This window comes from Schistocerca nitens, chromosome 4, assembly GCF_023898315.1.
Source record: "Schistocerca nitens isolate TAMUIC-IGC-003100 chromosome 4, iqSchNite1.1, whole genome shotgun sequence".
Classification (NCBI taxonomy): domain Eukaryota; kingdom Metazoa; phylum Arthropoda; class Insecta; order Orthoptera; family Acrididae; genus Schistocerca; species Schistocerca nitens.
The window spans coordinates 385,716,594-385,732,235 of NC_064617.1; the positions used below are offsets into that span (position 1 = coordinate 385,716,594).

General features: G+C 37.9%; 1 protein-coding gene across 3 annotated transcripts in view; it reads left to right on the forward strand.

The window, feature by feature from the left end:
• LOC126251431 (protein disulfide-isomerase TMX3) overlaps positions 1 to 14,635 on the forward strand; it is a 186,901-nt gene extending 172,266 nt beyond the window's left edge. For all 3 annotated transcript variants that reach the window (XM_049951850.1, XM_049951852.1, XM_049951851.1), the window contains 3 exons: positions 385 to 577; positions 5,068 to 5,260; positions 13,582 to 14,635. In XM_049951850.1, coding sequence (XP_049807807.1) covers positions 385 to 577; positions 5,068 to 5,260; positions 13,582 to 13,607 — 412 coding nt within the window. In that variant the 3' untranslated portion in view covers positions 13,608 to 14,635. The remainder of the gene's footprint in view (positions 1 to 384; positions 578 to 5,067; positions 5,261 to 13,581) is intronic.
• Positions 14,636 to 15,642: the final 1,007 nt, after the last annotated feature.

The window sequence follows — 15,642 nt, forward strand, 5'->3', positions numbered from 1 at the left end:
GCAACGCACATCCGTTACAGACGCCATTTTAACAGCTCCGTACAGCGCTGCCACCTGTCGGAAGTCAATGAAACTATACGAGACGAAGCAGGAATGTTTGAAAATATTCCACAAGAAATTTCCAGTTTTTTCAACCAAAATTGGCCGAGAAAAAAAAATGTGTTGCATTACTTATTGAACTGCCCTCGTATTTCTAATGTAATTTTATTTTTGCTTATGTTTTATGTATTCAAACCATGTTTTCAACCTTACATGTGTGATGATGGCTGTATGAGTCCTGCTCAGATGCCAAAATAATAAAAATATTCTCCTCTTCCTTCTCACTTCCCTCCTGTTTTTATCATTAATTTTCATTAAATTAACTTTGCTGTAAATTGATTTCAGATATTTTCAGTTCGGCTGGATTGGTAGTCCTGAACTGGCCAATTCAATTGCAATGTCAGTACTACCTCTCCCACATTTGTTGGTTATTAATTCTACTACAAACCATCACCACATTCCTGAAGAAGAGCCACGCCAGATGACTATTGCATCTGTTACTGCTTTTTTAGAACGGATACATAACCAGTCGGCACCAGTACGTATATAAGTTATCAGTAGAGCTTTCTTCTTTTGTTAAAGTTAATGATTACCATATGTATTTATTTTGTTCTAAGCAGACACACACATTTTCTATACATTGAATACATTATTTCTTTTTTACCTTAAATTTGTAAAAGAGCGCATTCTCCTGTGTGATTGTTTGGTTTGTAAATTAGAGCATATAGTTGTAACTTTCAGGGGATGATACCTGGTGGAAATGACGTGTACAGGATAGGAGACAAGTAAGACAACAAAGAGTTTGTTAAATACAAATGAGATTATTTTTGAAGGTCATAGCTGAAATTAGTATTTGTATAAAAATCAACATAACTCTGTATAGTTTTGTGTATGCTAGCGCATATGATGATTTGTTTATGTTGGGAAATGGTTGTAGCAGAATGATAATAGTGGCTACCTACAACTGGAAAAGATAATTCTTTGCAGACAGAGGACTTCTTTTGCATACCTGAAATATTATACTGCTACAGCTACACTGATGGAATAAAACTCACAACACCAAAAAATAATTACTGTAGAGATATGAAATTTTCGGAATACATTTGTCTGGGTAACAAATCTAACTGATAAACATTGCAAGATCACAGGTTAAGTCATTGCAAATTTGAAATTCTGGTACGTTAATAACCAATGTAACTGGCAGAATGTTGAACATAAGCATGCCAATGTGCATGCATTGCTTTGCACAGGTGTTGGATGTCAGTTTGTGGGATGGAGTTCCATGCTTTTTGCACTATGTCAGTCAATATAGGGACGTTTGTTTAATGCTGTTTGTGGACGAGGCTGGGGCTGTCATCCAATGATGTCCCATATGTGCTCAGTTGAAGGCAGATCTGGTGATTGAGCAGCTCAAGGCATCATGTCAACACTCTGTAGAACATGTTGGGTTACAATGGACATATGTGGGCAACTGTTATCCTTTTGGAAAACACTCCCTGGAATGCTGTTCATGAATGGCAGCACAAGAAATTGAATCACCAGACTGACGTACAGTTTTGCAGTCAGGATGTGTGAGGTAACCACAAGAGTGCTCCTGCTGTCATATGAAATCGCAACCAAGACCATAACTCCAGGCGTAGGTTCCAGCATGCAGACAGTCGCAGGCCTCAACTAGACTCCTTCCAACCAACACATGGCCATCACTAGCACCGAGGCAGAACTCTAGCTTTCATCAGGAAACAGAACACACCCACACCCTGCCCTCCAACGAGCTTTCGCTTGACACCAGTTTCGTCGCGGATCATGGTGGTTTGGGGTCCGTGGAATGCACTCTACAGGGCATCTGGCTCAGAGCTGTCCTTGAAATAACCAATGTGTAATAGTTTGTTGTGACACTGTGGTGCCAGCTGTTGCTCAGTTTGCTGCTGCAGACTTTGTATGATGTGCCAGAGGCATGCAATGAACATAATGGTCTTCCCTCTTAATAGTGCCACATGGGCATCTGGAGCCTGGTCTTCCTGCGACTGTGCATTCTCATGACCACCCCTGCCAGCAATCGTGTACAGTGGCTACATTCATACCAAGTCTTTCTGCAGTATCGTGGAAGAAACATCCAGCTTCTCATAGCCCTATTACACGACCTGGATCAAACTCAGTGAAGTGTTGATGATGTCTTTGTCACCTTAAACTCATTCTTGACTACCATCATCTCATCTCATCACATCCCATCTCAGAGGTAACTAACTCTCACAACCATTACAGTGAGTGTTTAAAGCAAACCTGATTTGCATCCTCGCTCTTATGTGACTGGTGCGAAATCTGAAAAGCCATCATCTTTCAGATATAGAAATCTGCCTACCAACTTTTTTATATTTTGCACAAATCCTTTTAGGTGTTCAGATTTTTTTTTCTTCTTTGTCCATCAGCTTATATACATACTTCACAAGCCACCGTATGGTGTGTGGCAGATGGTACCTTGTACCACTACTTGCTGTTTCCTTTCTTGTTCCATTTGCAAACAGAATGAAGGAAAAACAAATGTGTCTATGCCTCCACACAAGCTCTAATTTTTCTTACCTTATCTTCGTGATCCTTATGTGAAATGTTTAGTGATGGCTTTAGCCAGCTTCAAATTCCAATTCTCTAAATTTTCTCAGTTGTTGCCTCATGAAAAGAACGTTGTCTTCCCTCCAGGGATTCACACTTTATTATTAATGCATTACCAGAAGTCATGCAGTGTAATTTATAAAAGCGTGCTTACATGTTAGTATGATACTTTTCATTCATGGTTTGTATTGCATTTAAGACCACCATACCAACACTGTGACTGGCATTTGAAAGCATTTGTGCTGTCCTTAAGATATTTTTATATCTAAAGGTATGTTGGATGGTTGTGTATTTCATTCCCCCCCCCCCCTCTTTTTTTTTAAGTCAGATTCGCTAGGTGATAGAATGGATAAATATTCTTCCTAGTCTTGTATTTGTAAATCTCTCTTAGTCTCAAACTTGGATGAATTGTTGACAAAGTTCAGGAGTAAAAAAATACACTCTGTACCTACAATTAATATTCCTAATACTTTAAACATGCCTACAAGATTTACCGTGTCTGATCTCCATGCATAATTATATTTTTCCCACAACAAATACTGTTAGGTTAAATGTGTCATCCCCAAAATTATCATCATATATTATATAAATGACATGAAACAAAATATTTTAACTTATTAATTTCACTGTCTGTTAAGTTAAATTATTCTTATAAGAAAAGTAGTGGATACTAAATGTTCGTTTTTCTCATCAATGTTCAAATGCAAGATTTTAGAATATTTTTTTTTTTATTCCCCCCCCCCCCTATCTCTCTCTCTCTCAATTAATTGTAGATGGAATATTTTTATCAGTATAAAATCAGATGAAAGTCTTTTAAAAAAAATCAGTATTAGTCTATTTGTGCTAACTATATAAAACATTTTTAAAAATGTAACTTACTGTTGTCTCTATCAATGCATCCTTACTTGCATTGACAGCAATGCTTGGGCCACACTCGAAAACTACTAATTTTGCTTCTCTTTCCAAATAAAATGGTAGATGATTAACATATAATGAAAACAATAGTTACACCATAATAGAACCTTGCTGTATGTCTGTTATAATTTCCCCTCATGTAGATGGTGCGACATCTTTGTGTGAATTACGTGAAAAGCTGCAGTAACTTTTCATATCTTGTTTATTTCTTGAGAATTAAAATGGCAATATGCTAAGCATGTATTCCATAAAAATGCTATTTCTCTAATGGAGTATTATGCTTCACAAAATCAGATGTATTTATTTAGTGACACAGTCATCTTCAGTGACACAGTCGTCTTCGGTGACTCAGTTCCTGTTGGTATAGACCTAGCCTTGAAATTTTTGTGTTGGAAATATTGTGTGCTTGGATAGTAAAGCCCTGAGAAGGTGTGCTGTGTTGAATGTGATTTTCAGTATGATACTTCTTTATATTCCTTCTTTATGGTAGGTTATTGTATCAGATTCATGATAGCTGAGATGGTGGTGGTGGTGGAGGCAGTTGTGTGATACTAAAATCACTAAAATCTCTTTTTTTATGGTAATGTAAATGCTTCTACTGCTTTTTCAGCCATGCATTGCAGCTCCACTTATTTTTTAGATACTTTACAAGCATAAAATCAAGTTTGTCTGTCTCCAAAAAAAGTGGGCTTAATCATAGCACGCTGCAGTTCTGTGATGGTGATAATGGAATGTTTACTGATTCTTGTTGGAGCAGTTGTACCTAAATTCAGTTTCTCTGTCATCAAGAACATTGCTGTTCTTTTATTTTTTTCTTATTTTTAGACACTTGCCATGGAAATTACATGTTACATACTTTAACTTCCAACCCCTGTTGGGCATGTTGTGTTTACATAGATTGAAAGAAATGTTATGGAAAATGCTGCTGATCTTTTGCATTGTAACTAAATGCAATTTCCTTACATACTTAATAACTGGGACTAGAAAAATGTCACACTCTGTTTTTCCAGAAATGTTGAACTTGGACTATCTTGCAATTTGTGAGCATTAAATCTTCTTGGTTTAGAGCTGTAAGCTATTTCAAAAGGTTTCAAAACTTGGACAGTCCCAGGATTTTGTCACTTCTTGATGTATGAATTGTATATGTGAAAAATGTGATGTTTTACAGTTCAAATGAAGGCCTACCACATTCAGTAGGACAATGCCTTGTAAATCACTACAGTGTTTCAACTAGCCTTTTGGCTGGAGATAATTTTATCTTTTTATTGACAGCAATGATTGTAACATCACTCTCCAAGAATCATATTCTTATAATTCTATAAACTATCTATCCACACTAGCCACTTGATCAGAGGTGAGCCCTCTGCTTTCTCAGAACTTTTTTCTTTAGTGAGCTGGACTTTCTTTGTACATAAATTGCTTATGTCTATTTGAAGTTGTGGAATGTTAGTAGTTCAAGTAAATGTTGTAGTGATGAATAAAAATGATTAACTTATTTGTTTGTAGGCTTATGGAGGAAATACACTGGTTGTCAGGATGTATCGTACTTACTTTGAAGCAAGGACATCTTTAGCAGAAATGTGGCAGGGAAATCCTGTTCTGACAGCTGTGCTGTTTGGTCTTCCTTTGGGATTCCTCAGTTTAATATGTTATTCGATTTGTTGTGCTGATATCATGGATGCTGATGAAGAAGAAGAAGGTATGATACAACCTGTTATTTATAAAGTATTAATGCAAGTGTCATATCAGTTAGCTGATAATTGAAGAGATACTGAATGAAAATAAAATAAGGTAAGACACTCGATAATGCAAGTTTCTGTAAGTATGTCCAGAGTTTCAATTGTGTTATCATTGCAAGACAAGGCGAAAAGGTCATTCATTAGCAAACAGATTGACTCAAAACTTTATTCATTATTTCTTAGTGGCACAGTAGCAGAGTGCACCAAAGACAGTAAACATGGCAGACAAAGAAACAATACTTACATTTTTTATCTTGAATCTGTTAAATGTGAATTGCTTGTGATGATTCAACATAGTTCTTATTTCATATAACATGTAAAAAGCTCTGATAGGGAGAACAATTGATGGGTGCAACAAAATTAGTGAGACTGATTGTTTGCACTTTGTGAAAAACTCATGTGGCCATTGGTATCACGACTGGAGATAATTAAGCATGTGTGAGAAATGTTCACCAGAAACCCTAATGTATGGAAGAAATAAAACAGCCATGAACTCCAGTTATCATATTTGTTGCTCGTGATGATCATAACGAACTGCCTCATTGTTAACTTTGAGGCGCTGCTAGATTTAAATCTCTCTTTAGTTGTCTCCAAGTCATCTTCATCTCACTCCCAGTCCAGTACAGCAGTCAGTTATATTTCCTAACCAGTCATTTGGCATAACCTGGTGCATCTGGACAATGTCCAATGACATCCCACCTCCTCTTTCACCTTATGATAGTTAACGGTTTTCATATATTATCTGAGCAAGGAGAGGAGAGACAGATTTCATGACAGTGCCCTATGTTAAGTTCCAAGACTCTTCACAGTATTTCATGGGGTGGTTGTTGTTGTCTTCAGACCAGAGACTGGTTTGATGCAGCTCTCCATGCTATTCTATCCTGTGCAAGCTTCTTCATCTTCCAGTACCTACTGCAACCTACATTCCTCTGAATCTGCTTAGTGTATTCACCTCTTTGTCTCCCTCTACGATTTTTATCCTCCACGCTTCCCTCCAGTACTTAACTGATAATCCCTTGATGCCTCAGAACGTGTCCTACCAACCGATCCCTTCTTCTAGTCAGGTTGTTTCACAAATTCCTCTTCTCCCTGATTCTATTCGGCAGCTCCTCATTACTTACACGATCTGCCCATCTAATCTTCAGCATTCTTCAGTAGCACCACATTTCGAAAGCTTCTATTCTCTTCTTGTCTACACTGTTTATCATTTATGTTTCACTTCCACACATGGCTACACTCCATACAAATACTTTCAGAAAAGACTTCCTGACACTTTAATCTCTACTCAATGTTAACAAATTTCTCTTCTTCAGAAACACTTTACTTGCCAGATCCAGTCTACATTTTTAACCCTCTCTTCTTTGACCATTATCAGTTATTTTGCTCCCCAAATAGCAAAAAGTAATATAAGACTTTAAGTGTCTCATTTCCTAATCTAATTCCCTCAGCATCACCTGATTTAATTTGACTACATTCCATTATCCTCATTGTGCTTTTGTTGACGTTCATCTTATATCCTTCTTTCAAGACACTGTCCATTCCGTTCAGCTGCTCTTCCAGGTCCTTTGCTGTCTCTGACAGAATTACAATGTCGTCGGCATACCACAAAGTTTTCATTTCTTCTCCATGGATTTTAATTCCTACTCCGAATTTTTCTTTTGTTTCCTTTACTGCTTGCTCAATATACAGTTTGAGTAACATCGAGGATAGGCTACAACTCTGTCTCACTCCCTTTGCAATCACTGCTTCTCTTTTGTGCCCCTCGATTCTTATAACTGCTATCTGGTTTCTGTACAAATTGTAAACAACCTTTCCCTTCCTGTATTTTACCACTGTAACCTTCAGAATTTGAACGAAAGTATTCCATTCGACATTGTCAAAAGCTTCCTGTATGACTACAAGTGCCAGAAATGTAGGTTTGCCTTTCCTTAATCTATCTTCTAAGATAAGTCGAGGGTCAGTATTGCCCTGCATGTCCCAACATTTCTACAAAATCCAAACTGATCTTCCCCGAGGTTGGCTTCTACCAGTTTTTCCATTTGTCTGTAAAGAATTCATGTTAGTATTTTGCAGCCATGACTTATTACACTGATAGTTCGGCAGTTTTCACACCTGTCGACACCCGCTTTCTTAGGGATTGGAATTATTATATTCTCAAGCAATGGAAAGTCCAGGATGGAATGTAACAATATTAGAGAAGGAAAGTTGCTACTCACCATATAGCAGAAATGCTGAGTCGCGATAGGCCCAACAAAAAGGTTCACAAAATTATAGCTTTCGGTCATTAAGGCCTTTGCAGCAATAGACAAACACACGCGAACACAACTTGCCCACATGTCTGCAGTCTCAGGCCTATCGCGACTCAGCATCTCCACTGTATGGTGAGTAGCAACTTTTCTTCTCTAATTATTATATTCTTCTTGAAATCTGAGGGTATTTAATCTACCTCAAACATCTTGCTCACCAGATGGTAGAGTCTTGTTGTGGCTGGCTCTCCCAAGGCTATCAGTAGTTCTAATGGAATGTTGTCTACTCCCGGCGCCTTTTTTTTTTACTTTGCTTTTTCAGTGCTCTATCAGATTCTCCCCGTAGTATCATATCTCCCATTTCATCTTCTTCTATGTCCTCTTCCATTTCAGTAATGTTGTCCTCAAGCACACCTCCTTCCACCTTTCGGCTTTCCGTTCTTTGCTTAGGACTGGTTTTCCATCTGTGCTCTTGATAGTCATATAGGTGGTTCTCTTTTCTGCAAAGGTCTCTTTCATTTTCCTGTGGGCAGTATCTACCTTTCCCCTAGTGATATGCGGCTCTACATCCTTGCATTTGTCCTTTAACCATCCCTGTGTAGCCATTTTGCACTTCCTGTCGATCTCATTTTTAAGATGTTTGTATTCCTTTTTGCTGCTTCATTTATTGCAATTTTATATTTCATCCTTTCATCAATTATATTCAATATATTTTCTGTTACCCAAGGATTTCTACTAGCTGTCGTCTTTTTACCTACTTGATCCTCAGCTGCCTCCTCTATTTCATCTCTCGAAGCTACCCATTCTTCTTCTACTTTATTTCTTTCCCCCGTTCTTGCCAATCGTTCCCTAATGCTCTCTCTGAAACTCTGTACAATCTCTGGTTCTCTCAGTTTGTCCAGGTTCCATCTCCATAAATTCCCACCTTTTTGCAGTTTCTTCAGTTTTAATCTACAGTTCATAACCAATAGATGTGGTCAAGAGTCCACATGTGCCCCTGGAAATGTCTTAAAATTTAAAACCTTGTTCCTGAATCTCTGTCTTACCATTATATATTATATCTGAAACCTTCCTGTGTCTCCAGGCCCTCTTCCACATATACAACCTCCTTTCATGATTCTTGAACCTGGTGGTAGCTATGATTAAGTTATGTTCTGTGCAAAATTGTACCAGGTGGCTTCCTCTTTCATTCATTACGCAGAGTCCATATTCACCTACTACTTTTCCTTCCCCTACTATTGAATTCCAGTCCGCCATGGCTATTAAATTTTCATCTCCCTTAACTATCTGAATAATTTCTTTTATCACTTCATACATTTCTTCAATCACTTCATCTGCGGAGCTAATTGGTATATAAATTTGTACTACTGTGGTAGTTGTGGTCTTCGTGTCTATCTTGGCAACAATAATGCATTCACTATGCTGTTTGTAGTAGCTTATCCGCACTCGTATTTTTTTATTCATTATTAAACCTACTCTTGCATTACCCCCATTTCATTTTGTATTTATAACCCTGTATACACCTGACCAGAAGTCTTGTTCCTCCTGCCACTGAACTTCACTAATTCCCACTATATCTAACTTTTACATATTCAGTTTCCTTTTTAAATTTTCTAATCTACCTACCCAATTAAGGGATCTCACATTCCATGCTACAATCCGTAGAACACCAGTTTTGTTTCTCCTGATAACGACGCCCTCCTGAGTAGTCCCCGCCCAGAGATCCAAATTGGGGACTATTTTACCTCCAGAATATTTTACCCAAGAGAATGCAATCATCATGTAACCATACAGTAAATCTGCATGCCCTCAGGAAAAATTATGACTGTAGTTTCCCCTTGCTTTCATCCGTTTGCAGTACTAGTGCAACAAGGTCGTTTTGGTTAAAGTTACAAGGCCAGATCAGTCAAGCATCCAGACTGTTGCCCCTGCAACTACTGAAAAGGCTACTGCCCCTCCCTGACCCTCTTGATGTTTCTGGAGGTGAGTTGGAACCAGACCCCCCCCCCCCCTCCTCTCTCTCTCTCTCTCTCTCTCTCTTTCTCTTTCTTTTTCATTTGTCGTCCATAGCTATGCAAACATGGCTCAGCTCCAGATGCAATCAGCCCAGTCACCTCCACTCAATGGATACACTTCAGACGACTCACATTTGTTGAAAGATAGCTACTTTTGGCGTAAAGATAGTAAACCTTTCCAATTAGACAGCCACACCAATCCCCGAGAGATCTCACAACCAACACTGTCACACAACTTTACTTTGCTAATGAATTACAAACAAGGTCAGCAAAGAGATTGAAAGCTACAGTTATACAGCAATAGAGCAGAATAATAAATGTTACCTTTTCAAAGGAACCACCATGGCATTCACCAGTGGAAATTTAGAGAAATCCCAATAGTAATGATCACTGGTCATGGCTGTTTTCTTTCATCATCATGTCCGTGCATGTGACGAGTGTGAGGGGGGAGAGATCTGTCCTGTTGCACACATGAACCAGTTATAAACCAGTCTGACTGGGCTTGACAGTCAACAAGTTGTCTGTCTGCATGAATAGCCACTGACAAACTGTGACCAAGGGACAGCTGGACCATGCTGAATATACTGGCCAACATGATGTACTTCACTTGAGTGACTGCTTCACAGCATGTGCCATCTGAATCCTCATTACCACCACCAGCTTTTCCGAATTGAACACGAGCTCTCCCTGCGATACATCCTACGTCTCCCACATCCCCTCTGACCTTAACCTTCCAGTCTGTGTCCTTCACCCACCTATTTCCATTCTTGCTCCCACTCCTGCACTATACACCTTTTTATTCCACCAATGCACCCCTTTTTGCCCCTCACCTGCTTCTCTCTCTTTCCACCCCTCCATTCAGACCCCTGACAGCACCTAGCAGCCCTACCCTATCCCCAGCATGCCCCTACATGCTCCCACAAGCAGGCACTACATGTTTCCCCACCCCTTCCATGCTATCCCTGCTTTGGCCCTCCCTCTGCCTTTCCGAGCCCCAGCCTTTTCCTTATCCCCCCTTCCCACACCCACACCCACCCTCACTTCCACTCTTACTCCCACTCCCATGTATCCACATATCTCCCTTCAGCAGATCCAGTTGGCTATATGCAGTGTGTGAGTGATGTGCTTCTGTGAATGTGTCTGTGTTTTCTTCTTCAGAAGAAGGCTTTTTGGCCAAAAGCTCAAATGTATATCTGTCTGTCTGCAACTCAGCCTTTCCGCTATACACTGTTGTGACAAAAGTCATGGGATAGTGATATGCACGTATACAGATGGCAGTAGTATCGCATATGCAAGGTATAAAAGGGCAGTGCCTTGGCAGAGCTGTCATTTGCACTCAGGTGATTCATGTGAAATGGTGTCCAACTTGAGTATGGCCACACGAAGGGAATTAAGATTTGGAACATGGAATGGTAGGTAAAGCTAGATGCATGGGACATTCCATTTCAGAAATTGTTAGGGAATTCAATATTCCAAGATCCACCGTGTCAATAGTGTGCCTGTGCCAAGAATGCCACATTCCAGTGTTGTCTCATCACGGGCAATGCAGTGGCCAATAGCCTTCACTTAACACCCAAGAGCAGCAGCATTTGTGTAGAGTTGTCTGTGCTAACAGACAAGCAACACTGTGAAATAATCACAGAAGTCAATGCAGGTCGTACGATGTACGTACGAGTGTGTGGCAAAATTGGGAGTCGATGGACTATGGTGGCAGACAGTCTACGCTAACAGCATGACATAGATTGAAGCACCTCCCCTGGGCTCATGACTATTTTTGGTTGGACGCTAGTCGACTGGGAAACAGTGGCCTCATCAGATGAGTCCCAATGTCGATGGTCGGGTTCAAATGTGGCATAGACCCCACAAAGTCATGGGCTCAGGTTGTCAACAAGGCACTGTGGAAGTTAGTGGTGGCTCCATAATGGTGTGGGCTGAAACAATTATGGAATTTTTATGGATGACAAGTCCAAATTATAAAATTCTGCATCAAGATTAGATGGTGTTTTAAACATTTAATTACTTGCAGAGTAATACAAACATGTACACAACTGTTTCTAAACTGATCACAAAATTTGTTTTGATAAATTGTCCACCAGTTAAGTTGTAGCTGACTACAAAATCATCAAAGTTTATTTGGCCTTGACAGTTCAGGTAGTAGTTCATTATTTTCAGCACTAACAGATTTTATTTCATGATAAATGAAATCAACAACAATTAAATTCTTTTCACTCCTTCCAACTACAAAGTCATCTTTCAAACAATGCAAACAATTACCTCTTCATTATCATTAACCATTTAACCCAAACCATTAAAATCTTCCACTTCATTAACTTCAGGGTTCGGTTTTGTTCACTTAGGTATTTGACTTTGTCTTCAACGTTCTCTGATTAAACTATTACTTTGTTTCTGCCTACTGTTAGCATTTCTATTCCAAGAATCTCATTTTTGTATTTTTCCTCATCACTGTTTTTTAAAGTTTGCAAGTGAGCCAAATTGTCCTGGATACTAATTTTTGTTTTGGTAGGTGCTACAGTTACAGGTGGTGATTTCAGTTTCCTGGATTTCACAAAGTATTGCTTTTACTTCTTGATGCAAGTATGTGAATGTTGTGTAGTATGGTCCTAAGTATTGCATAATGTTTTTATGTCTTGTCCTATTGTTTTTAAAGCATGCCTCATCTTTTGATTTTGGATCTGAAGATTTTCAAAAAAATGTTCCAGACTTACTAATACATTTTCTGTAATTGGCAATCTCCCATTTTCTATAATTGACTATCTCCTTTCCATTCAATTAAACTTTGTTTCCTCATTTAATTATTTTGGTGCTGTTTCCCAAGTGTGTTAACTTCACACATACACCCAGTTCTGCTTTAGATCTTCATTCAGTGCTCATCATTGTTCGTACACTTCCACACAACAGTAACAAAAATACTGTACTCGCATGTCCATATATCTGAAGTCCAATCTGGAGATTATTATTGGTTGTTGCATTGGATTATCAGTCCATCTGTAATTTCATTGGCTCGGCTTTCCATAGAAATTGACATATAATTTTCCTTCATAATCTGCAAAACATAAATTAAGAGCAGTATCAAAATCTTGGTCTTTTAATTTACCCGGGACAAGAGCACTCAGATTATGACCTCCCGTCGTAAACTAAATTTCATCAGAAATCTTTGTTATTATTGCACACATTATAAATTTTATCTTTAGGGAAAGGTTGAATCTAAAACGAATTTTGCAATAAGAATGATGATTGACCATAATTACTGAGCTTATGAATTTCCATACCACCTTTGTTGTTCCTCAGCAATCTGCTGAGGTTGATTCTGTGCGTACTGGAGGTAAGGTTTTTATTTTTAACATATGAACTATGAATAACCAGTTATAGGTGTTGGATTTTCAAAAACTATAAACTTTTGTTCTTTCAGCTTCTTGTCACAGATTAAATAATCTCACATCATTAACAACTCCCTACTCCTTTTCTCTAATGACATCTTCCAACAACTTACACCATTTCAGAATTAATTGTTTCTGACTGCTGCTTTACAAATGCACCACATAAAGCAGTACCAAGATATAAAAGGTTGCAGTTCAGAAATGGTAAAAAATATCAATTTTATATCTAGAGATTTTCATATGTAATCAAAGTGACATGTTTTCAGAACTAATTATACAAAAAGGATTATAATTTTAAGTTAAATTGGAACTAAATCTTGTGTCAATGGTATATGTTAGTTCTATACATGAAAATGTATAAGAGTAAATTAGATTTTCGGCTTTACAGTTTTGATTACTTTGGATTGTGTTACAAATTTAATGTGTGTATCGTGTTCTACAATAAGGGTGAGAGATAAGAGCACTGATCAGTTCCGCGCGCGCGCACACACACACACACACACACACACACACACACACACACACACACACACACACACACAGTATACATTAATTTGTAGGTGTTTTATAATGTTCAGGATGTTTATGGTATTTTAATTCAGTAATGCTTTTCTGTTCACAGATATAAGCCACGAAAAGAAAGAATGAAGAAATCAGTTGTTACAACATTGAACATACATGCTGTCAGAGGGAAACCCTTCAGTACTAGTGCAGTGACATCGATTGGTGCTTTGATCGGTGTATTACATTGAGCTAGTGATATAATACATTAATTGTAATCATCGTCGTCATATACTGCTCTTATTTTCTTGTGACAAATCACAAAACTTTTCAAAATGTAGTTCTGGTTTCAACCAACAAGTGTTTATTATTACTCTGTCTAAATACACACTGCTGCAACCAGTAGGATAATGTTCCTCTTACATTGTCAAACTAGAGTAGACAACAGTAAATTTTTCTACTGTAGCTTGTACTTATGTTGACAAAAGAATGGAAACCTTAAATCAGCTCTTGCTGCAGTTTTCATTTAGACAAAGTGATGATGGCCATTGCTAGTTGAAACTGGAAACTGGGTTTTCCAATAGTTCTTTGTGATTGTCACACAAAAATAAGAAGATAATTAGTCAGTCACTTATTCCCCATTGACAATATGGCGTAATAATCACAATCAAACATGTTTCAGTTTTAATATAATTATATTATTCTAGTCCCTTGAACTGTTATGGTGAAACATTTGACTACTGTGAGACTGTTTTTACTCCCTCTTCTGAAGAAGAGAGCTGTAACAGAGAGAATCTTTGAATGTGGTTAACGATTCGTAGTTTGTGTGCGTAACGATATCTATGCCATGTAAAAAGATGACATGGAATTGTTTTCCCGTGATTATTTTCAACAGTGAAGATCTCTAACAGCAACCTGTGTTAGTATAAGATTGAAAACTTGTTTCGATGAAGGTAAAGTCAATGGAAGATAAAGCATGCATCTGAAACTGAAATACATGATGGAGAACAATAATCACAATGAGATGCCAGAATGATTTGAGGTTTTAAAACATTGACATGGTTACTCTGTGAATGGAGCTGTAATGTTGCATTGTAGAAGTACCTAGTATATCAGTGAACTTTTTCACAAAACTAAAAATGTCTATTTCAAGAATAATAAACATATGAAGCATTGTGATTGTTATTTACAAATGACTGCCCAACACACACACACACACACACACACACACACACACACACACACACACCTAATTCAGATATGAAATTAACCGTGATGAGCTATAATAACTGCACATTTCCATTTCATTTCCAAACAGTAATGAAAAAGAGATGGTGGTTCTAGAATTATTAGTTTGATCATTTGATACAACTAAGCTTAAAAACAGGGCAATCAGCTGCTGTAAAATGAAGTTCTACATCACATTTTACAGTATGAATTACACCAAATTGACTTTTTAGAAGTGGCTGGGTCTTGTTAGGAGTGGATTATGAGAGACACCAATAAAGAACAGCATATAACATCCTCTTTAATTAACTGTGGTAAATAAAATGATAAAAAGAAAATAAAGGACTTGTGTGCTACGAAGAATTGATTTTGTTGTGAGAACACTTCTCTTTCATTATACAGGGTGATTATATTTAAAGTTAAACTTTCAAACTGCTGTAGAAATAACACCACTGGTCAGAATGACATCAAATTGCAATGGAATAGTATTGGAGAAGAGGGAAAACGTATGGCAGAAGAAAAATAAATCGTTACAAAATTTAGCAATAGATGGTGTTGTAAGCATCATAATTTAATAGCTGTCAACTACAAATTACAAATGAATCATACAGTAACACCTAAGGTGTAAATTTGACGTGAAACAAACTGTAGTACTCAATGTGCCTTGGTGTACAGGTGTGATACTGTTAGATACATAAGCCCATCCAACAAGGTAAGTTCAAATCACATCAGAGGGGAAAAATTAGTTTTAATGGTCCAGAGGCCGAACACTGCATAAAAAAGCATCACTCACATCGGTTTTTAATTGTCCTGAGGCCAAAACCCTCATAAAAAGCATCAGTCACACTGGTTTTAAATTGTCCTGAGGCTAAAAACTACATAAGAAGCATCAATCACATCGGGTTTAATTATCCTAAGGCCAAAAATTGCATAAAAAGTATCAGTCAAAATCAAA